At 45.9% G+C, this 24,940-nt stretch overlaps 1 protein-coding gene across 5 annotated transcripts in view; it reads right to left on the bottom strand.

Annotated features, from left to right (window-relative positions):
• Positions 1-8,675: 8,675 nt before the first annotated feature.
• CDK12 (cyclin dependent kinase 12) overlaps positions 8,676-24,940 on the bottom strand; it is a 38,503-nt gene continuing 22,238 nt past the window's right edge. Inside the window, exons 10-14 of one of the 5 annotated variants that reach the window (XM_053361019.1) lie at positions 24,409-24,525; positions 22,900-23,031; positions 21,734-21,948; positions 20,305-20,757; positions 8,676-8,792 (exon numbers count right to left, since the gene is read on the bottom strand). In XM_053361019.1, the coding sequence (XP_053216994.1) occupies positions 8,764-8,792; positions 20,305-20,757; positions 21,734-21,948; positions 22,900-23,031; positions 24,409-24,525 (946 nt within the window). In that variant the 3' untranslated portion in view covers positions 8,676-8,763. Of the gene's footprint in view, positions 8,793-15,816; positions 18,691-20,304; positions 20,758-21,733; positions 21,949-22,899; positions 23,032-24,408; positions 24,526-24,940 lie in introns of those variants that run through there. The other 4 variants (XM_053361018.1, XM_053361015.1, XM_053361016.1 and 1 more) reach the window with 4 other exon arrangements.

The raw sequence follows: 24,940 nt of genomic DNA on the forward strand, positions 1-24,940 counted from the left end.
GGCAGAATGCACACCGCTCTGGCAAGCTCTTGATATTCTTTATTTGTGTCACTGTCAATGGCACAAATCCAAGACAGCTTTTGTCCTTTAACCATGCTGAAGGAAAGGGGAAAAACGTTAAACTGCGTAACATTCCATTTCAACGTTTTATTTCTGTATCAACACACAATAATCTACAATGACCCACAACAGCTATAGTCGCTCTCCAGGATGGAGCCAGATATTCATGGGCTCATATTCCAAGCTAATTGTAAGGTATCATGCAGAATCTATGGTTTTAAATTCTGTGCTAATGGGTGGGTCAAGTGTTCGATAACACCTTTTTAAATATAATGTTGACTCCTTACATTCACAAGGATTAGCAATTTAGGCTGAAATCCTATGTCCCCTTTCCGGGGAGTAAACCCACTCGAACACAGCGAGAATTACTTCTGAGCAAACACGCACAGGATTGCACCGTTGACTAGGCTTTGGGGCATGAGAATCTGGCGAGGATCAGAAATGCAACTCACATAAAAGCAAAACGCGAAACGCCCAAGTTCTAAACAAACATTTGCGTTAATAATCTCACATTTCAAGAGTTAAAAGTGGTAGCCTTGGAAAGGGACTCCCAGAGTGAAAACAAAGCCATGTCTGAGAAGACTGAGTAGCAATAGCATAAATATCCACACCAACAGTGGGCAGCATAAACCAACATGGAACACCAAATCCGGCCATTAGGCCGGAAAGTGGGCTTATTCCCAATCCTGGGCAGAAGAAGCCCTATCAAGGTGTTCCCAAGCTTTGGAATCTGCCGCATTTCTTGCCGGCTTCACGTTCCCGCTAATTGGAGATTTTAATCTTCAGCGACTTTCTGCTCAGGGGTGCTGACAGGATCACCAGCTGTGCAGCTATTCCAGGAGCAGCGGCTTTTTAATCAAGCCATCTTGGCAGGGAAGGTGGGGTGGAACTGGGGAAGGGGAGGGGGAGGTAAGTCAAGGGGAGGAGGGGGTGAGGGCTTGGGAGTCCACACACAAACACACAGAGAGGCCCCCCAAAAGAAAGACTTAGCTGTGGGAGGAGAGCTGAGCACAAGAGTGCTCTCCCCACTTGCAACTCCCGACAACCGATAGACAGAAAACTGCCGCTGACCCTGGGAGATGAAATACAGTCAAGATGGCTTATGCGCCTTATGCACTTGTCAACAAGCAGGGCCTGACAGAGAGGACTACCCCCTGTTCATCTCTACTTTTCCAGGAATCAAAATCATTCTGCCTCTGCCATACGGGTAGAAGGTCCCTTTTCAGCTACCAAGGCAAATATAATAATAATAATAATAATAATAATAATAATAATAATAATAATACCCATCTGACTGGGTTGCCCCAGCCACTCTGGGTAACTAAGAATTGTTGCCAAGAGACCATTTCTCAGAGAGTTTGTCCTAGTCTTTTTAAAAGCCACTTGCTACCGCCACATCTTGGGACACGGGTGGCGCTGTGGGTTAAACCACAGAGCCTAGGACTTGCCAATCAGAAGGTCGGTGGTTTGAATCCCCGCAACGGGGTGAGCTCCCGTTGTTCGGTCCCTGCTTCTGCCAACCTAGCAGTTCGAAAGCACCTCAAAGTGCAAGTAGATAAATAGGTACCACTCTGGTGGGAAGGTAAACAGTGTTTCTGTGCGCTGCTTTGGTTCTCCAGAAGTGGCTTAGTCCTGCTGGCCACATGACCCAGAAGCTGTACGCTGGCTCCCTTGGCCAATAAAGCAAGATGAGTGCCGCAACCCCAGAGTCGGTCACGACTGGACCTAATGGTCGGGGGTCCCTTTACCTTTACCTTACCGCCACATCTTACAGTGGCAGGGTCCATCAGTTTAGGCACGCGTTGCATAAAGAAGTACTTTAGTTTGGCCTCCTTGGTTTGATAAAGGGTGTGACCCCAACTGGTGGTGGTGTTATAAGAGAGAGGGACGGACCTTTGCTTTCACCGTTCCCAATGTTATAAGCCTTTCTCACTGCCTTGTAAGTAGGCACACAAAAGCTTCTAGCCTGAAAAGCTGCCAGCAGCCTTCTACTCGCTTCAAGCCTCCTCTAGGAACGCGCTGCTTTTCTGCGCTATGGTACAGAGCAGGGCGCTCCCCTCCTCTCACGATCTGCTTGGTTCAATCCAAGGTGCAGAGCCTTTAGCAGCTGACTCATTCGCTTGCATGCAATCCCTTCTTTGCCTCTATAAGGTGACCAGGTGAAAAAGAGGATGGTGTGCCTTCACCTTTAATGGTTGTGAAGACAAAGGAATTTCAGCAGGCAGTTCCTGCATGGCAAGCCATACCTGCTGAAATTTAAAGGTTCAGGAGCCCCTGTCTTCTTGCCATGCAAGCTATGCCAGCTGAAATTTCCTCTTCTGCACAACTGTCCTTTTGCACCTGGCCACTCCTATATCTATGCTTGTGCTTAAATGCAAGGCTGCTGTGCTTCACGTTCTCCCATCCTGCTGCTTTGGGCTACAATCCTATGCATGCTAATTTGGGGGCAGAATGGTTGGAATCATTGGGGCTTGCTCCTGAGCAGACATGCATAGGGTTGCATACTTAACGTTCTTAATCAATTTGGCAGATTAAGTTGATGGATTATGCCGAAATGGCAAAAATGACAGGAAGAATCAGAAATCAGGAAGACCAAAATTTCAATAGAGAATGGGGAAAATTTATAATTTATCTTAAAAACCATTGCGTAAACAGCTAAAATCATTAGTAGGATTAGAATAACACTTGTAGTTTAATGGTGAATTTTGGACACAGTGGAGAGGTAAAAGATTTGGAATCTTATAAAAGATGCAGGAGGAAATGACTCAAAATAGGACCCACAAAGGGGAGGAGGGAAGTCCAGGAGATGCTTTGGAACCTTGTTTTTATGTTGCATGTTGCATATGTGATTGTAAAACTTTAATCTGAAAAACCAAATAAATAAATTTACAGAGTTCTTAATCAATAAAGCCTTTTCTCACAGAGAAGTTCTTTCGACTCTTGGATCATTCTGACGGCCCATTTGAGCATGTTTTCCAGCTCCGTGACATTCCTTCGAGATATGAGGGAACAAATCTATACGGAAATAACAATGTGGTCACACCAGAGACACCGTTCCAAAGTCCCAATGATCCCTGAAAAGAGTGAACGGCTTTTAAAGCAGTATAGGTCTATGGCAGTGCAGATATAGCTCTATGGTACATGCCATTCCCAGACGCATCACTTATTTCGGCGGCACTGAGGAACCTGTGGCTCTGCAGTGTTGTCAGACTCAAACTCCCATCGGTCCCAGCTAGCATGGCCAATGGACAAGGACAAGGATGATGAGAGTTGTAGTTCAACAAATCCTGGGGCTTAGTCCTCCATTCTGGCCTTGCAGGGGGTTGGACTAAATGACCCTTGGGGTCTCTTCCAGCTCTACAATTCTATGATTCCATAACAAGAGACTGGACCTAGGTAAGGTGGTTAGCTATTAGGTTTTGTGCATCTCAGGAGATCATCTTTGCAAATGGTTTATCAAGCAAAACATGATTAGGGGTTTTCTGTCAGTGGCACAAATCTGCTTTACATACATACGTACATAGCTCTCTCCCTGCTAACTGGTATGGCAATCCCAAGACAAAATTTATTTACCTAAGAACTTCAGTACTGAGCCACAAGACAAGCAGTTCTAACATGACTTTGGTCAATGTGGCAAAAGGATTGCTAGGTACACCCAGTTAATGGGGTGTAGCATAACAGGCACAGTGACAGGATGCAAAGGAAGCATCAAAGAGCATGCAATATATTTATACTTATTAAAATATTGTTAAATTGTAATTATTTAGTGTGGAGCATTAAATGTGTTAGATTTTTTTTTTAAAAGAATACTCTTCATATTTGACACCTGCACATTTTGAGCCTTCAGCAAGGAGTGGAGTATACTTTTTTAAAAAAAGGAACTTAAAATGAATGGAAAGTAACCAGCAATCAATTTGTGCAGCTCTTTTTTGGTACACAAAATGGCTCCCTGCCCTCCTTCTCCTTCGTTTTTACCTTCACCGCCATCTTGGGAACCAGAACGCTGAAGGTCCCATTTTATTGACTGGGGAAACATAGTCTGAGAAACAATATCCCCTGAGGCAGCGCTGTGAATCAAACGCTGAGCTGGAATCCGAATTGAAGGCAAGACAATCAATCAATGAACAAAACAGACCTCACAACTTTCATTAAAAAAAAAAAAATCCCCAGAAGTATGCCAAGTATGCCTCACCCTCAGCTGCCTGACAGTCTCATTGCTTTCTAACTTGACTCTCCCCAGCCTCCTTTCCACCCCTTATGCCTGGTCCCCCTGATCACATAAGTAATGCCCCATCTCTTTTTCTTCCTTACAATACTTCCTCAAACCCTCATCTTTTCAGTGACGTATTTTTCTTAATCTTTATGCCCAACTTTATCCTCAAGTGCATGCAACTGCATTTCCTCACACCCATCCGTGGCTACCTATCATCTCTTCCCCTCCCATCTTGTTTATTTGTTTTAATATTGTACATCTCTGTTGTCTTCCATCGTAGAACTCAAGGTGACAAGTTCCACTCAACGTGGAGTTTTCCACTCAACATGGAGTTTTGAGGAGGTCTCCTATCCAGACACTGACCACAGCAAGTCCTACTTAGCTGCACCACACCCTCAGACTATGCCCAGGGTCTTCCCCCACTGCTTACATTACATTGTAAGCTCATTGGAGGCAGGGACTTGCCTGGATCAGTGTACATAGGAAACTCTGTAAAATGCTATGTACGGATGGTGCTCTATAAATAATCAGCTAATCTGCATATGAAACATATTGCTCTTCATACTTTTCAGAATGGAATGCAGGTTGCTTAATGGTTGACTTTATGTTTCCTGAATATAAAACCCAGGAAACAGGCAGGAGATTTTTCATGCCCCCTGCTACGTGGCAATAATTAGTTCAAGAACCAGCTTTGGATTTTATTGCAAGGATGCCTTCAGCAGCAAGAAATGAGCACCTTTTGCTGCACTGCGAACTCCGAGAACTCCTCTGTCTCAGCATAGCTGACTTCTGTGGCTTCAAAGGTCTTCCTTCAGCAAGTGATAAAAGGGAATGAAACCAAAACAGAGCTCAGATGGGGTTAACAGGCCATGATAACCCAAAAGAGGGAAGCCAGAGCAGTCCCCCCCCCCCAGTGAAGTGCTGGGAAGGTTTATTGGCATGTGCTGCCCTCTTGCGTCTTTTAAAGAAAGCTTGCCGCTTTCATCAAGAGCAAAACCAGCCATCTGGCCAGCTTTGAAGGCCCGTATTTAACTGCACAACAGCTATTTATGCGGCACTTCTCTCTTATGAACTCATAATGCTCCTCGTGATATCTTGATGGTTCTTACAAACAACCTTGTGAGGTAGGCTGGACAGCCACATTTTTAAAAAAACGTTTTAAAGCATTTGCAGCTCGCTTTTCCATTACTAATGTTGAAAACAACTGTTGCTATTTTTAAAGAGATTGTTGGGGAAAAATGAAATAAAACATACAAAACAATTTTAACAACAAAGATTAAAATTAGTGGAGGGGGCGGGGCAAGCCATAAGCAAAATCAAATAATTAAATAGGTATCTCTGGAGATGGTAATCCAGAGACTCAGCTCCCTTTATAGAAAAGTCTCTTTCTCTGACCATCCGCTAACCTCAGAAGGTGGAGGCACCTTGATCAGGCCTACCAAGGAGCATCTAAAACATGTTGGGGAATCTGTGTTTCTTCAGTGCTCATTCAGCCAACATTGACCGATGGTCTAGGATGGCAGGAGCCTAGCAGTGGAGGGGGGAGGCAAGTGCGGGGGTGGAGCTCCTGGTTTGGAGGGGCCTTGCCCTGCCCCAACCACCCTCCGGAGTTGCCCATGAGCAGGAAATATTTGCTCTTTTAAAGACTTCCATACAAATGACTCTTCAGCTTTCACTTCTAAATACATGGGGTGGTCATACTCAAAGAATGGCAACCTAAAGAGAGTTGGCACCGTGTCTGTTGGCAGTAACTAGCATATACACAGAGCCAGGCCTGCAGATATCCTTGTGATAAAACAAAACAAAAACATGTACATAATCTGGAGCTGAAAGTTTCCAGAGGCTTGGAAGTTTCAGAACACTTTTATACTGTGTGGTGGGACTTTATTCTGTTCATATACCAACACAACTAACCTCCAGGACTCTTTGGTTCTTATCAATGTGGGAAATAGTGACTTCTTAATGTTTCTACTAATGGGCATCTCCTCACACCTTCCAATTTTGTTGACAAATTAAGGGAATGCACATGAGGTTCGCCTGGTGCCTTCCTTATACACCTTCTGGTGCCAGGGGAAAACAAGGCCTTGAGCTGAGTGACATCCATGCCTTTTTAAATGTGTTGTGGGACAGGGTACTATTGGTTTATTTCTGTTCTTATTTTTATTATGTATTTTGTGTTTTTTATATTGTATGTTGTGAACCTTCCTGAGGGAGATCTGAGGGGATAGGGTGGCATACAAATTTAATAAAGAATAACAATAATAATTTCTGATATTTTTACCTTTGTTGTTTTTCTTTTTATATGGATGGAATAAAATCATAGAGTTGTAGAATTGAAAGCAACTAAGAGCGTCATCTGGTCCTTTAAAAATAAATTTAAAAGAACTTTCCAGAACTCAGTTGTGGCACCTCTCAGGTGGGTGCCATTGCTATTATAAGAGAACAAGGGCTGTATTCATGGTGAGTTCTGGCACCTCTTTTTCTATAAAAATAACACTTAACACCACCCCCACCCCCCCGCTCCAAATCCCAGAAGTTCTTAGAGATCCCATGATGGCTAAAACCAGGTTTTAATCTGCTTTCAATCTGTAGTATAGACATAGCTTTCCATTACAAGGCTGCTTCTGCAGGTACTTGAAAACTGCAGTGTGTGCTTTCTGCTCTCACACATTCGCAAAGGATTGCTATGGATGAGGCAGCCGTGGGGCGAACTGGGGTAGAAAACCTAAACCTTCCACTCCTCTACTTTGGTTATAGAGTGCCATCTGGTGGCTGTCTATCCTTCAATAATACCCTTAACAGACAGCAGTAACCCATGGTAGTGTCACTTTTGGGGTACATTCTCAATCTGCCTAGTAAGTTGGTGATGTCAAAAGCTCAGACGATAAGAGAGTGCAGCCTGACAGGCTCCCCTCGAATTGTGCCGCCACCCCGGGGTGCATCTACTATGAAACTAATGAAGCTTTGGTTTCAAGGCCCCTAATCTCAGAGGGGCCCCAGAAGCAACGTCAGTCCACATTGCTTTAAAAATTTGGGCCTAGTAGACCCCATTTGAGTGTCACGGGTCAAATCGATTAATTCTTTGGGGTCTATATGTCAACAATTCCAAAACCTCGACAGCCAGTAGCCCAGTTGTTGTAAAGGTGTGGTGATCTGTCGCAGAACAGCCCCCACTGAAGAAGATAACAGTGGCCACGCAGACACTGTTGCAAAGCGGCCCCCACAACAGTTCAATTTTCAGGGCCTCCAAAACGTAGGTCCACCACTGCTGCCGCCAGCACCTGCCAATTCTGCCCATTTGGTTGAGCCAACACAAACCAACAACACAGTTCCTGGCTCTCCTTGTCCAATGCGTTGGACTGCCCCTTGCTATGGATGTATTCAACTTCAGCAGAAATGTCCTGCTCCTCTCCCAGGACTGGAAGTCTGGGAGGGGAAGATACGCTTGAAAATTCACCAGCCTGAGTCAACTCTGCCTCTTGGCCTCCTTCTCCTCCTGCTTCTGGTCTTCTCACTAAACCCTGTAATTTCTTCAGCTTCCAACACCTCCCCCCCCCCAATCTTCTCCCTCTAACAACTCATCATTGTCCCACCACCAATCCCCAGGCTCTGAGCCTTCTTTCCTTGGGGGTTCCCTGCTGGTGCCACCCAGTGACATTCCTCTGTGCCCAACCAGTCCATGACAGTGCCCTACAATGCTGGTCATGGCTTTTGCTTACCTGGATGGAGACTAGAGAGGGGTGCAGGAGCCTGTGAAGAAACTGGCCTGTTTGCCATGATGTCTAAAGCTTTGCCTAGACATCAGTAACGCTTCTGAATACCAGTTGCTGGAAACCACAGTGGGGGAGAAGAAAGAGGGCTCTTGTGCTCAGGTCCTGCTTGTGGTCTTCCTACAAGCATCTGGCTGGCCACTGTGAGAGCAAGATTCTGGACTAGATGGGCTTGATCCAGCAGGCCCGCCTTACATTTTTACGTACGAAGGTCAGATTTACTTCCATTGCGTCACCCAGTTGTGCCTCTGGTCACACCCACCACGGCTATGTGGGTCCTGCAACACTGAAAAAGGGTGCCTCCCCTGCTTTGAAATATCTAAGATGGACATCTCTCATACTAAATTCTACCCCCTCCTCTCTTTCACTTGCATTCTGCGACTTGGCTCACTTGCCTGAGTGGTGTGGAACTATTTGATCGGTGAGCAGTTCATAATCTGGACTGTGTTAGCTGAGCTGGGAAGGGATGAGCCTCTATTTGGATGGCAACTTGACCAGATGGCCTTTCAGTGGCAGCAAGAAATCAGAAAAGTGGGCAAGGCCTACCAAAACAGGGACTCCATTTTCCAGAGCCGCTGTACTGCATCAAAGCACGAGGCCTTTTTGACGTGTCTGTAAGGCAACGTGTCACATTCGTTACTTACAAATTTGGTTCTTTTCTCACTGAAGATCAGGGAGGAGCCTCCTCAATGAGCTGAGATCAGGCATACAAGGGCATGGTCATCTACACTGTTCCAGGGCATGGCCATCTGCAGTGAGAGAAAGCAAGGGTAGTTATATATAAGCTAGATGTAACCAAGGAGCTTAGGAGTTAAAAGCATGAGCTATGAACCAGAAGTTCCCAGTTGGGACTTTTCAGCTCAAATTTCACCAAAAACTCACTCTCCCTGCCTTCATTGCATCTCCACAACCACCCTGTGAGGTAGGTTAGTCCAAGAGGTAGCGACTGGCCCAAGGTCACCCAGGGAGCTTCATGGCTGTGTGGGGATTTGAATCCTGGTCTCCCAACACTCCCAGTTCAATACTCTAACCACTACACCACACTGGTTTGATGCCATGGGCACCTAGGCCCACTCCTGAGTTACCAGGTGACATTTTCTGCTCTCGGCCTACATGTCCTAATCTATCAAGACACCTGGTAACCCTGTACAGTGGTACCTCGGGTTAAGTACTTAATTCGTTCCGGGGGTCTGTTTTTAACTGAAACTGTTCTTAACCTGAAGCACCACTTTAGCTAATGGGGCCTCCTGCTGCCGCCACGCCGCCGGAGCATGATTTCTGTTCTCATCCTGAAGCAAAGTTCTTAACCTGAAGCACTATTTCTGGGTTAGTGGAGTCTGTAACCTGAAGCGTATGTAACCTGAAGCGTATGTAACCCGAGATACCACTGTACAGGTGTAACAACTCTGATTTACCTTAGTTGCAGCGGGATTAGAGGGATTACTGAGAGCACTTAGCTGCTCTGAGCTTTTTTTATTATTATGTATTTTGTATTATGTATTATGTATTATGGGCTTTACGGAGCCATGATGGGCAAAATAGAATTTTTTTAAAGATAAAATAAGGAATATAAATTAACATCACTTCCATTGCATTAGTTGTAGCTGCTTTAAAGCATTTGCAAGCTTTCAAAACTTGCAACAAGTCATCCTAAGCATTGTCAACAAATAACCGGGTATATTGGAGGATATTGTTGAGAGGCTGAAAAAATTCTGAACGAAATCCCTGTGAAGTCTGTGCCTAGAGAAATTTAGGATTATTAATTTACTACATCTCTATCCTGCCTTTCCCATGTGATCAAAGTAGCATAAATGCCCCCCCCCCCAACCCCTTTATTTTAAATCCTCACAACAACAGTGAAATAGGTTACACTATATGACAGGAACTGGCCCTAGATCACTGAGTGAGTTTCATGACTGAGGGTGGAGGGATTTGAACCAGTCTCCTCAGTCCAACACACACCACCACACTGGTTCCCATGCCAGGGGTTGGTTCATTCTCACACGTACATTCATCACTTGAGGACTGCAAAATTGTTGGATGGTTCTCACATGCAAAGGAGCCGTCGGAGTTCTAAACAGCACAGATGGAACTTTCCGATTGGCCAATGGAGGCAGTTCTCACATTCAGCCACCCTCAAGTGTACAGTCACCAAGCAATGCACATGCATTTGTGATCTAGCCCAGTGATTAGAACAGATAGGGCAAACTCGCTTAATACACTGTTAACTGTGGAGGCAAAATCATTGTGTGTGTGTGTGTGTGTGTGTGTGTGTGTGGTGGCGGCGGCTGATTATTAATATTATCAAAGGGCTGTGCAAGCTGAATTGTGCCGCAAGGATGGCAGTGGCAAGGGGAACAAATGAGAATAAGTGCAAAAGAAGAAGAGTTTGGATTTGATATTCCGCCTTTCACTCCCTTTAAGGAGTCTCAAAGTGGCTAACAATCTCCTTTCCCTTCCTCCCCCACAACAAACACTCTGTGAGGTGAGTGGGGCTGAGAGACTTCAAAGAAGTGTGACTGGCCCAAGGTCACCCAGCAGCTGCATGTGGAGGAGCGGAGACGCGAACCCGGTTCCCAGATTACGAGACTACCGCTCTTAACCACTACACCACACTGGCTCTAGAACACACACCATGTGTCATTGGAGAACAGAATTAAGAAGAATGAACAAACCAGACCCTCTGCATTTCTCCAAAATGAAAGTCATGGTGTTAAGATCTGTGCCACGTTTACCACATGTGGCTTCTGCCCGCAGGACAGCTTGCAAAACTGAGTTCCCTTCTTGTTGGTGGTATATCGTTCATCTTTTCCATGGATTTCTATAAACCCAGCATACCATCCAGCTAAACAAAACCAGGAACAAGTTATTGTGAAGGAGTGGTTTACTTTTTAGATCTGAAAAGCGGATGAACCAGTATTCTAGGAGGGGTGGGAGATGATGCTTTGCTTTCAACCAGAGACAGGGCACCTGTTCCCCTCCAGTTGTTCCTGGAGTCCCACTTCCTATCATCCATTGGTGATCCTGGCCAAGACTGATGGAGGTTGGAATCCAACAACATCTGGAGGCTCAGTTTCTTCATACCTGCTCTAAGCAGTGTTTAGGGAAGCTTTTAATGTTGGATGCATTACTGTATTTTAATATTTTGTTGGAAACTGGCTAGAGTGGCTGGGGAAGCCCAGCCAGATGGGCAAGGTATAAATAATAAATTTATTATTATTATTATTATTATTATTATTATTATTATTATTATTATTATTAAAACACCATAATTATGGAAACTGGTACTGTATATAAAAACCCCATTATCTTTTCATCCATACGTGGTTAGTTACCTTGGCATTGGAGCTGAATCTGAAAGTTGGGTTTTTAAATACACTTGGATGGAAGCAAGTGGATTTCCCTGTTGCCATTGGTTGGTGCTCTAATAATGTGCAAGGCATGCATTATGTCACCAGGTGTCACTACAAGCTCAGAGTACAAGAGAGATGTCCATTTGGCCCTCAAAGCAGTCAGTATATTATGGAGGGGCAAATCATTCCGGTTCTGTGGGAGGAGAGTGAACATGTTTTACACATACAAGACATCATGCAGGAGAGAGGCCAGAGAAGAAACATTGCATGATAGTGATCTCCTCGAGAGTGGGATGGGGGGCTGGGGACCTGCTCCAAGTGGTGGAAGAAACAATAAGTGATACGAATTTTGTTATGAACAATCAGAGAGACTTGTTCAGAATGCGTACAGTCCTTGTTGTTGAGAAATCTGATTTCTGGTTGAGCCTCACTACAGCGAGACTCTTGCAATCCAGATAAGCTCATTTGATTAGATCCATGGAAGAAACAAGAAGATACATTCAGGATGAACACTCCATTACTCCAACACCCCCAACTCCAGGAGGAGGGCAAAGATTCTGCACCAACAATTCAGTGAGCAAAGGACATTATGTCAATTGCACGGATTTATAGATTTATTTGGTTTCTTAAAAGCGGCCAGCAGTCGAGAATATATGCACACTGCTTTTTGCATTAAAATCAAGGAAAAATAATTCTGCAGACAGAAATAATGCAAAATCAAGAGTAGCAGCCCCAGTGCAAGGCTGCACCCAAAGAACAGTAGCTTGGGAAGATGGCTGAGAGAAACTATGGGCAGGGCTTTCTTTTCATGGGAGCAGCCAAAGACATATGGTCATGGGCACAGAATTCAGCTTCCTGAGATTCTAGACTTTCATTTAAGAAAAAGAAGCATGGTTCTAGCCCTTGTGAATGCATATGGGAAGATCATATATATGCAATTGGCCTGATGCTGTTATAACCTGCCTTTAAAATTTAAATTCATTTAAATTTTAAATCAGTGATAGATCAGCCCTCCTAATTTGGCTTGCTTTGCCATTTGGGCCAAGCCATGCCCATCTGACATCGGGCACAGGACACATAAAGCCAAGGCTGCAAGGGAATGTTCCTTTGCAGTCATGACTTGAATTTGGCACTGTTTGAGTTTGGTGCCTTACCCTAACAGGCTGCTTTCAGCAGCAATCAGATACACTCAGGAGTTCCTGATCACTCCCAGGTATATCAGACCACCACTTCCAAAAGCAGCAGGCCTTTTTTGAATAGAGACATGCAGAAGATTGCTCTGTTAATGCTTGGAGTCTGGTAACATTGGCTAACTATACATATACACATTTAAGATAGGGTGAAGAATGAACACAGGAATTTGGGAGTGGCAGGGAGTAGCTCTATGTATGTAAGAGATAAAATTTAGGTATTATGAGCCTAACTTGTAAATCTATTTCCCTGTGGTTTTCCCCTGTGCCATCTTTTTGTTAATGTTCAGAATTATTGTTTTTGAAGTATGCCATGCACAACGCTTAGCAAAAATCTCAGAACCCACCGAAGTGGCTGAATGAGATCTGCAATGAGCCGAATGCCCTGTAGATCTCCTTGTGGTCCTCATAGCTAGCAAAACCAGTGTTATATACTATATTAGTAAATACTGCATAATAAATTTATGCCAAAGTTAGAATGTAGGCAGGTTTTTCTGGTGGGGGACACATAGATTTACTTTTTTTAAAAAAAATGCACTGTGTACACACGGCCTTGGCCAAGGGTTCACAAGGATCTTGGACAACAAAGAAAGCAGGCTTGTACATTCCTAGTAGAGCAGATATGAGACACTTCCTGGTTACACATGGATTATTTCTACTGGAATGGAAACTTGGTGCATCTTGCATCTTCTCCCCTGCTTCAATTTGCAGGCTACTCTGAGCTTACTAGCTGGAATTTGGTAGTCTGCTGAATATATTTCTAGCAATGCAGAAGAGATGTGAATATGTGATGGGTCACAGCTGTGTACAACTCAAGGAGAAAACAGCAGCTTATTGTGGGGAAGTAGATACAAGACAAGGGCTTTCAAACTTGGCGTCTTCAGGGACTTCTTTCACAGTTACACATATGTTCTCCTGCATGTTCCAGGGAAATGAGGGTTATGTTTTAGGGCACACACTTAGTTCACACACATGCATGTGTGTGTAATAGTGTAATTTGTTTAACTATAAAGGACAATCAAGCTGAGCCACAAATTTAGCTCACAACTTCCTGGCCAAGTTCATGTGAGGCACTGAGCTAATCTTTTGGGTCTTGTCCTTGCTTTCCATGAATTGAGAATGTAACCCAATATTCTTCTAAATCTGTATGTTGCACAGAAAAAAAATCAGAAGCAGAGGGCCAGCTGTATTTCAGGGAAGCTTGGTTGCCACCAGTGAACTTCTCAGTGTGGCACCCCCATGAGCTTTCCAAGGAATTTGCTGGAATTCCATTTAAAAACTGCTGCCATCTCTGTAAAGTACATTGAAGTTTTCTGCCGACAGACCCTGCATGACTTCATACGTATCTCCCCAACTATAAGGGCTAGAAATGTATTTTTAAAAGGGGGGGGTCCTGAAAGCTAGGATCTGTGTGAGTCATCTTTCACTCCCCCCACCCCCGTTTGTGCAAATTTTTTGAAAACGAGCTCTAGTAATGTTCCATTAGGGTTTCCACTGCCCAGCTGCTGGCATTTCACAAGTAAAACTGTTGTGTTAATTAACCAGTAGTGGAAGCTGAAAAAAGCAGGTTTGATTAGGCTGTACCTGCTGATAGACAAGGTCCGCCCATTGTCAGGTCGTACACATATTAGCTATTTCCTGTTTGTGCATGTGTCAACAGAATGCTTTCAACTGCCGCATTCAAGCCATACCAAGTTCTACCTGTGCTGTTTGTTACATGCGTTAGGTCTTTCACAAGTCATAACCTGGGGCAACAGGTTAGGGGTGAAGTTGTTCCATGTAACTGTAAGAAATAGTGCATGCATAAACATGATTTTCTGAAGCAAGGATTTGCGCTACTCAAAGTATTTGCCATTTTGTTAAGCAACTAAAATTGGCTCAATACAGCATAGGTACACTCTTCCACATCTGATGATCAGACGTCTCCCCACATATTTTTTTAAGATTCTCCAAAGGAGGGTCCCCGAGTTTATCCAAGCGGGACTTTTTAGGATCCTGATCCTCATGTGTAGGACATATTTACTCCCCTTTCAATGCTCACCACCATCATTCTTGCCTCCTAAAACGCTAAACTTGGGTGCGATGACTCCTTAAGATGCACCTTTTCCACACAACACCCAAAGAGGATGCGTGACAATGACTAGGACGCCACTATCTAGCATAGGGCAGATGTCATGTAAAATAAGCTGTGGCCCAAGGGTAAACAATTCAGGTGCAAAGTTGTTCCATGTGACATTCTAACTGAGCAGCAGCAACTCAAGAAATGTCACCATGGGCCTTTTAAAAAACAGTAACAACCCCATAATGTATGAAAACTAGTAATGCAGCTGCTGGGGCCAAAATGAGGGGGAGGTTTATTATCAGCAACCTCCTTTGCACCCCCTTTGTTCCCTTGAAACTCAAGGTGATACCTTAAGGTAAAGGGACCCCTGACCATTAGGTCCAGTCGTGGCCGACTCTGGGGTTGCGGTGCTCATCTCGCTTTACTGGCCGAGGGAGCCGGCATACAGCTTCCTGGTCATGTGGCCAGCATGACTAAGCCACTTCTGGCGAACCAGAGCAGTGCACGGAAACGCTGTTTACCTTCCCGCCAGAGCGGTACCTATTTATCTACTTGCACTTTGACGTGCTTTTGAACTGCTAGGTTGGCAGGAGCAGGGAGCGAGCAACGGGAGCTCACCCCGTCACGGGGATTCGAACTGCCGACCTTCTGATCAGCAAGTCCTAGGCTCTGTAGTTTAACCCACAGCGCCACCCGCGCCCCTTAAGGTGAAAGCTTACTTTGGGTTAAATACTCAAAACTGATTGGATTCTGTAAACTCCATACTTTCCTCAGCTGGGTGAACGTTACTCATTATGGCTGCTGAGACTCCACACTAGAAGGGAGGGGGGAGATAATCTTCATACCAGAGTATACCTTCCTAAGTAGTTTTTCCTCGGAGGATCTGAGGCAGTAAAGGAAGCCTGTTAAGTCAGAATCTGCAAGACCCTGCATGAAAGGGGTGGTCAAATTCCTTCAGGTGAGCAGGTTTATGACAAGAGCAAAAAAAATAAAATTAATGGCCACATGGCTGAATGGCAGCAATTGTGTGTTTTCCCCTGGAGAGAGGAAGGAAGGTGCAGAGAACGGAGAAGAGGAGAGACATGTCTGAGAACTCCATGACAGCCTAAAAATGCCAAGGCCCAAAACATCAGGAAACTGAAGAAGGGAAAAGAAAAAAAGAGAAATGTTTAAATAAATGCCTGGGAGAAGTCTCTCCTTTTTATTTACCATATTCTGCATGTACAGTACTCTCTCTCTTTTTTCTTTGCATGTTAGGCATGAACTCATAACTGAATTAAAAAAACACACACATACAAAATTTACACTTGGAATTTTGCAAGCTTACTACACTTTGCAGAATTGAAAGAAGCAGGTTGTGGGGTTTTTGTATGTTTGTCAATACAAGGTGGCACATATTATACTGAACAGTGCCTACCCCAACCTCCACAGAACTCTTTCTAAAGGCCGTTTCAACTCCCTTGTTCCACATCAGGCTCTCCTGTCCATGTGTTTTAAGGCATTTTTCCCTGCCCTCAGCAGCAGTGTGCTACACAGAGGCAGCTTTTCTTTTGTATTATACGAAAGCAAGAAGATTCCGTTCTTCTTTTGTAAAGTAAAGACCAGAAGCTGGAGCTAAAACTCCCTCTGCCCCCTGCAATTTCTGACATGCTTCTCCCCTTTGAACACTGTCAAGTTTAAAAGGAGAATGATTCCCCCCCCCCCGAGAAATTAGTCACCCTTCCAAGTTTTCACTTTTTTGGAAGAAAAAAAAACCCCCGCAAAAAAACAAAAACAGGCTTGCTGTCCTTCACAGTAAAAATCTACGTCTTAGAAAATATTTGAGGGGGAAACAAATTAACCAGAGCAGGTGGAACTGCTAAAGCCGTTAAAAGTATATAAATATAAACTGATCCTCACTGCAGTGTCAGTGAGGAAAGCTGCGGATAGGCTGCTTTTTAACATTGACAACAACGAAATCGCACAAGAGACAGTAAGCACTTGTTAACCACTCGGAAGATTGAAAACGCCGATCTTGCTTGTTCGGCTCCCGTCTGCCCCGACCGCTCTCAGCTTTGATCTTAAGCTCACTCCACCCCGAAGAACTTAAGGATTACAAAGCTTTTGGTTTTTATTTTATTTTCAGCCATTTACTTTGGCCTTAAGAACTTCAACAAAAAGACACTCACCATTCTTAAGAGAGAAAATTTTAAAAAAAGGAAGAAGAAAACATCCAAAAGTCAACGGACTCGTGGACACTACAGAAATTCAGTTCAGCTAAAGGTCTGGAAGGTGAGTATGAGACAGCACGAGGCCTTTCACAGTAAAACAAGGGACAGCTAGCCAGGAGAAGAATGGTAGCATCCTGTCTTTTCATCATGGGAAGAAGATGTGGCTAAGAAGGGGGTGGGGAGAGAAATATCCCAGATCTTACAGAACATAAACCGAATCCTCCCAATTCAGTATAAAAGGCATGTAGGCACCGTCTGACAAATCTTGAAATTCAAGGAAGCAAAGGAAAACAAAACAACGCATTGCCTTTGCAATACTGAGGCTGGATCTTACACATACAGCGGAACGATGCGGCAGAATGAGTTTTACCACTGGGGGGAGGGTGGGAGAACTGTCCTTTTCTGAATGCTCCTCTTCCCCCCCTTTATATATATATATAATATATATACTAAAGCAATCATTTTGCCTCCTGGAAAACAACAAGGCTAGCACAATGGAGAGAGGGACTGGGCTACAATATCACTCCCAGGTGTGCTAGGCTTTCTGTGTGCAGGGAAGCAAGTTGTAGTGTGTGTTTGCGCGCATAGATTCAAAAAAGGTAGGTTCTCCGGCCTGCAATCTGGAGCAGTACGGCTCTTTCTGCCACCTCAATCTGCTGCAGAGGAAACGATTCAGTTTTTCCAGACTCTCAGTGGGGCTCACTCTCACAAATAAATGGCTCAAGGCTAGCAAACACATTCGGTTCATGTTTCCAATTTATTATTATGACTTCTTTAAGGATTCTTTCCTTCTCCTGCCATCTTTGAGTGGGGAAACCCAAATCAGTAGGTCTTTGGGTATGAGAAGATGTAAAAAAAAAAAGGAAGAGGGGGGGAAAAAAGGCCAAGGTCTTCATTCTAAAGCCCCACGGTGGAGTGGGGGAGAGAACAGCAGCAGCAGTCTGGTGAGCAGAAAGGGAGCAGGAGGGGAAAGTATCAACAATAAACCATTTCTGTGGTGGGCTGGAGGTGGGCAATGGTTTGCCCTGACAAACCGGCTGCTGGAAAGGTCAAGGGGGAAAAGGACGGTAAAACACCACTGGAAAAAAAAGGTACCAATTCCCCCCTCTCCAGTCATTTTTAGTAAGGTAACCCTCTTCCTCGACCTCCTCTTGGAGGCAATCTACTCTGCCCGCGAAAGGCTTTTCCGTAAGCAGCAGATTGGACTGGGTTCCCCCACGTGTGACTTGTTCCTGTGTCACTAGAACTAGCGTTTGCCACTCCCACCTCACTGTAGTTGTGAATTTTGGCCTCTGGGTGCACCAGTGTGTTGTTGCTCCCCTCGGTGGCTTTGATGAAGGACTGGCCAACGGCAGAATGCATCCCTAAGGGGATCCGGGCGAAACGGAGATCCTGGTCCCCCGGGAACTGAACCGATCCTGCGCCCTGGTAGCTGCTTGACTCCCCGAGGTGACTTGCGGAGCCCAGAAATGTCCTACTTTTCCCCAAGGTCTGAGGCGACGTCTCCGCTGTTAAAGTCTGGCTGGAGTTCCGCTCGTCGACGTCGAAGCTGCTTCCCTCGGTCCCGTCGGTGCTGTAAGTCCTGGATGAGCTTTGCGACCGGGTATAATCCGAGGAAGGCCTCACAGCTTGGGGTTCGTGCTCTGGGTGGCTCGGCAGCCCTGCCTCTTGCTGGGATAAAAGGTGGAGGAGGGCAGCCGTCACGGCCGGGTTAAAGTCCTGAGCTGCATTGGAGATGCTCTCCTCGGGCAGGTTGGGTGGCGGCGGCGGCAGCGGCGGAGGTCCTGGAGGCTCCGGAGGTCTCTTCTCTGGTGGGAGAATGTGAGGACAGGCTGTGGAATGGTTACTTCTTTTAAACACCGTCTTAAAAGTCACACGCGAACAAACATCAAAACATTTCAGACACGGACTCATGGGGAGGGGGCTACAGCACATGCTCTGTGTACAAAAGACCCCAGGTGACCGCCCAACAGAAGGGTCTGAGATAGCAAGGCTTGACAGGCCTCTTCTCAAGATCTTTGAGAGCTGCAACTAAGTCGGGGAAATGGTAGGAGGTACAGAATTCTAAGCAGGGCTAGGTGTGTGTACTCTTGATGTTTTTAAAGGAACAGAAACAAAAACAAAACTTAACCAAGGAAACCCACATCGTGTGACATGAATAGAAAATGGAAAAATGAAAAAAAGGTTATTCTATTTGCTTCATATTACAGTCATACCTCGGGTTACAGATGGTTGCGTTGTTTCGGGTTACAGATCTGCTGAAACCCGGAAGTACCAGAGGGGGTTACTTCTGGGTTTTGGGGATTGTGCATGCGCAGAAGCGCCGAATTGCAACCCGCACGTGCGCAGACGCGCTGCTGGTTGCGAATGCTGTGGGTTGCAAACGTGTATCCCGCACAGATCACGTTGGCAACCCGAGTGTCCACTGTACTGTGTTCATTTTACTATGGCTAGTCATGGGGAGTTGCAAAGTCCTAGGCACAGCCCCAAAGTCCCACCCGCAGGAAATAAGGCTGAGCCCCTCCTTTGGCATTTGAGAATTCAGCAAATATTGCCAACATGCTTTTGAGAGTATCTCTGCAAACAAAAGGAGTAGAAACGTGCTCCTTTAAAAAGCAAACGAAAGGAAGAAAACTTATGCCTTCACCCAAGTGGGGTAAGATTTCCTCTTAACCCATTTCCCCAACAAAGAAGTTCAGCTCTTGTTTTCCTTCTAGCTTAGCCACAGACTCAAAAAGAATTTTTAGGAGTTTCCATCCTATTCTCAGGGTGCATTATGACATTTAAAGATGAAAGTTATGGTACGTTAAACATGCACGCAGTGTAGCAAGCAAAGAGGTATGAGAAACACTTGATCAAAACATTCAGGGTGGGGGGAAACCCACATGGCAGAAAGCCTCCATTGACTATCATTTCAGAATGCGGGGCGGGCGGGGGGGGGGACTATTTAAAATGCTTTCTTTACACATGGAAAGACAGCACAGGCAGAACAAGTGCTCTAGCCCTGCTTTCTCATTGCCATGTCAGCTTCTTATGTGTATGGAAGTTTAGGCCTGGAGAATATTTACAAAGTCAGCCCCCAAATTGCTTTCTAATGTGGTTGAATCCACATGAGATTGTCTGTCTGAATGTCGGAACCAGCCCTGTGTGACAGGTCTTACAGTGGCTGCCACTACTTAAATTCAGGTGGCAATTCTGATGTGCAAATGGCTTCCTACTCTTCAAGTAGACTGTATTATTGTTTGGCCTTAACGCAGGAGGGAGCAGCCTGACCGAGAACTTCTGGTGGGGATTTTGCTGCCAGATTCCACACACACTCAAGAGAAGACTACCAGGCTTGGTTAAAGAATATTCAAAGTGCTTTTTATTTACCGCTTGGAAAGCCCCCACATCCTTTCCCTCCTTATGTCCCAGGAGCAAGAGGGGGGGATGCTGCGATTATTTACCTGTAGTTTCCTCCTGAGGCAAAGTGGGGGTCTTCCGTGGCCCCCGCAGCTCACTGCTCTTCTCCCCATTGTTCTCCTCTACGTTTTCTGCCGGCTCCTGGGTCTTGATGAGCTGGCTCAGCAAAACCGCCAGCATGCTCTGCATGTCTCCCTGAGTGTTTGCCACTTCCGGGGTGGCTTGCTCTTCTGACGGCTGGGCTGGCGGGGGCGGCTCCTCAACAGCTGCTTCCTCTTCGGACGCTTTCTGAGAGTCCTGCGGCTGCGTGGTGGCTTCATTGAGTGCATTGATGGACTGGTTGAGGGCTTCCAGCTGTTGCTGCATCTCTGGGTTTGAGTGGATGTTGAGCAGTTGAGCCATCTGCGGGACGCTAAGGTCTGTCTGGCTCTGCAACAAGTTCAGCAAGACAGCCAGCTCGCTCTGATTCAGCTGCTGCGTGATGTCACCAAGGCCTGCTGCAAACGCCAAGGAAAGCCGCCACAGGACACAAACAAAACAAAACACAAAACAGAGTGTTAGGAATGGAATAGCAGAAGGTAGTCCATAAGCAACCACACCTACCTCCTACAAGAGACTAACGACAACAACCAAAATCAGAGCCATTAAGGGCATGGAGAGTCCAAGGATGGAGACAGGGTGGGGAGCCATTCTCAGGATGAGTACCCCCTCATTTGACAGAGCAGGAAGTGCTCTGTGCCCTGCTGGTGGGTTTGACTATGCAGGGTGGGTTAGCAGGTATGGACAGGAAGCGACAGGAGGTTTCAGTCTTGCTCCTGTATAGACACAGACCTGGTGCTACTCTGGAATCTTTTCTATTTAACCCAGCTAATAATAATAATACCCTGCCACCTGACTGGGTTGCCCCAGTTTCACTTTCCTACTAGTCCATGCTATCTCCAGCTATCACCTGTTGAGTTTGTCATCTCAGATCTCTCAGACCAATTGACTCATTCTGTCCGAGAATCTGATAGGCTCACTCTGGTGAATGGCTTAAGTCAGGAGAGAGACACGTGGAGAGTGATCCTACTGATTCCCCTGGACCTCTCGGGACACTTCAATATCATCAACCACGATAGCCTTCTGGAAACACTCTCCAAGTTGGAAGTCCTGATTAATTAGCTGACGGTCCTTCTGCCAATGCATCTGTCTGCATCTTTGCTTGATGCCCCAGCTTCCTGCTACGTGGGTCCTGCACCAAACGTATGGTTTTCCCAAGTGCAAGACATAACAGCTGTATTCCCCTTGTCACTTCTTTGGGGGCGGGGGAAGGGGCTGGAGATCTGGCTTCAGAATATCACCCAGTTGCCTCTGTCTAAAGGAGCAAAAGCAACCAGCAGCCAGCTGGATGGCAAAAAGGAACCAAGGGTAGTAAGAAGACAGCCCAGTCTAGCCAACTAAAGCTATAGCTGTTACCCCAGGCTATACACTGACCGAATGAGTCTACAGCGCAAGGTTGTGTTTTGATCGGCGCAGGCTGTGGTTGTACAGGACTGCTGTGATTCTTGATAGCATCTGTGCTTATTACGGAGGCTGTCTCCTTTCGGGAAACCTTGGCTGAGGGGGGCTCCTCTACCACGATCCCACTCTGCCGTTGCCGCCGCCGCTTCTTGCTCCACAATTCGTGGCAGTCTTGCCAGTGAGGAAGGCTGCAGAAAGACAGCAAATGGACCTTTGTTGAGAAGGGAGCAATGAAGTTGTGGCAGAAGCCTGGAAGACAAATTCTGACACTGGGTGACCGCCCCTGCCTGTCTTGATGCCACACCGGTCCCAAATGCTCAGCACAAAGATTCCCTCTTTTTTCCCAAGCTTTTAGCACATTATGGAGAACTGGGTGTGCTTTTACTATCTCAAGTATTAGACCAACCCTGCCCATCCTGAGTTATTTGGCAGGAATGGAGAACTTAAGAGAAAGGGCAGGTCAGTCTCTTACTACCCGACAGGCCTTACAAAAGGAGCTAGATTTGCACAACTTTTGCCCAAAATCTCAGTATGACACAACCCTTCCTGGAGTCCTCTGTGTGTGGCAAAGGGCTCAGGGGACGCAAAGGATTGGGTCAGGTCAGTAACACAGGTAAGCTAAGCCAAATTTAGGGAACTCTTACAGATAACCTTTTCATGAAGACTTAGAGATGTACTTTGAGATGTGCTGCAGAGTGTGTGTGGAGGCTGAAGTCTTCCTGTTGCCTCTGAATATGAATGAGGCAGGCAAAGACAGGGAGCAAAAAAATCCTTTCCTAGATCCTCTTGCCTTACAAGGTGGTAGCATCTGTGCTTATAACAGAAGCCATTTAATTCCCCCGAGGTTAAATGGGCTCACAAACCAGGGCTGAGGTTACCTTTCCACTGCAACGTGTCACCACAATATGCAGCTTGTGCTGCGATGGTTAAGTGGGCACCTGTTGGTGAACGCTCCCTCCCTGCCAATAGCGTTCTGTGGTCTGAACTGTGCAGAACGCTCTGTGTGGATCTGTGGGTTAGCTAGCCCCGCCTTGCTACGAATCCAAGCACTCCACTCTCAATGCACCTTTAAAAGGCTAGGACATATTTCAGTCCCCACCCTGCAGGCTCACTTTCCCAAGGAACAGTGAGGTGCTTACTCTGGAGGGTCCATCTTGCTGACATCAACATCCTTCAGGAAGTCACTTTGCAAGGCTTGCTCTGCTGTGCATCGTTTACTGGGGTCCAGCGTGAGCATATGGTCCAATAGGTCAAGAGCAGCAGAAGGGATGCTGGGAGAAGAGAGAGAAAATGAAGAAAACAACAACAACCCACAAACGGTCCCCATTATGACAATAACAAGCACTGCTGTTCTGCACACATATTATCTCTTAATTCCCTGTCCCCAATGCCCTGGGTGATATTCATCACTAGTCCTACTCAGAATAAATCCACTGACGTTAAGAGACATGATTAATTTAGGTTCATTCATTTCAACCAGTTTCCTCGGAGTAGGACTTAGTTGAATCCATACCCCTGCCCTTTAAAAGCAGGCCAATATTATTACTCCTAGGACTGAGCTAGTGGCTTGCGCGACACAGTGGTACCATGGTACTCGAATGGCTTGGCTCCCAAACAAATCGGGTCCCGAATGCCACAAACCCAGAAATAAGTGTTCTGGTTTGCGAACTTTTTGGGGAGCCGAACGTCCAACGTGGTTTCTGCTTGAGTGAAGAAGCTCCTGCAGCCAATTGGAAGCCAAACTGGTTTTCAAACAGTTTTGGGAATCGAATGGACTCCCTGAACAGATTTAAGTTCAAGACCCGAGGTACCACTGTATTCTTCTAGCTAAACTGAAATTTGATGATGAATCCATTCTGAGTTGGGAGACAATGACCTGCACACAGTTTCTAGATAGTAAGTCACTTTGAAACTAAAGTGGTACCTTGGGTTACAAATGCTTCGGGTTACAAACACTTTGGGTTACAAACTCTGCTAACCCGGTAGTAGTACCTCGGGTTGAGAACTTTGCCCCAGGATGAGAACAGAAATCTCGTGGCGGCAGCACAGTGGCAGCAGGAGGTTCCATTAGGGAAAGCGCGCCTCAGGTTAAGAACGGTTTCGGGTTAAGAACGGACCTCTGGAACGAATTAAGTTCATAACCCAAGGTACCACTGTACTGATTAGGATATTTGCACCTCACCTACTCTTCCCAAAGCTTAGACGGGAGCACTAGCCTTGAAGCTTCCTGCAATTTAGCTTAGGGTGCGAAACTCTGTTTTGGCCAAGGTTACTATAGCGAGCTTCACAGCTCAGCAAGGATATGAACATGGATGTCTCACATTCAGAACGGACTCTCTCATTGGGGTACCGCACTGGCTATATTCTATATTTCAGCACCAGCTCATTTTGGGCTGATCTCTTGCAGCAAATATCACAAGCATCTCGTTCCATTTCTATCGTGGATTGTTCTCCAGCAGCAAATCATTTTTCTGGTGCCTCTCCACCCCCACCCTTATTGCTAGCGCGCGCGCACACACACACACACACACACAATGTTGGGGTCTGGGTCTTGTGGGGGGGGGGAGTTATACACAAATTCAGTGCTTTCTGGAGATATCACAGACATAAGGATTCGCAGGCACACAACACCATTACCCAGGACGTACAAGGAAAACTCCTCCCGTAGTCGCCTTCGGTATTGCTTCTTAGGTTTCATGGTGTTGAAATAAGGTAGCTTGATGACGTCTGGCCACACAGCCGGACAGGGGCTCCCGCAAAGGCGGCTGCAGGAGATTTGGAAAAGGGAGAGCGTGAACACAACTATGCATTGCCTTTCTATATTGCCACGTTGCCCAGGATTTCTTCGTGGTTTACACAAGTTAAAAGGACCATAAAATGAGAAGTGAATCATCTGTCAAAATGAAACCGCTCAAACAGAGGCCATTTAGTTCTCCAGCCTGGAAGACGTGGATGGTTGAAGCCTCTTCTGATTTTCCCTCTCAACTAGTGAAGCCAAATGGCTTCAAAACTATTTCTGCACATGCCTGCATGCAGCCTCCCACTCCCCTCGCTACTCCTCACCCTACACTACAGGTAGATGAGACAGGGCCTCCCGTCAAGGATGGACAGGAATAAAAATGTGACACCGGACCTCCTGTGAAGGTCCATTTTCTGCAGGGAATGGAGGGGATCCTCGAA

The sequence above is a fragment of the Podarcis raffonei genome, chromosome 13 (assembly GCF_027172205.1).
Source record: "Podarcis raffonei isolate rPodRaf1 chromosome 13, rPodRaf1.pri, whole genome shotgun sequence".
Classification (NCBI taxonomy): Eukaryota; Metazoa; Chordata; class Lepidosauria; order Squamata; family Lacertidae; genus Podarcis; species Podarcis raffonei.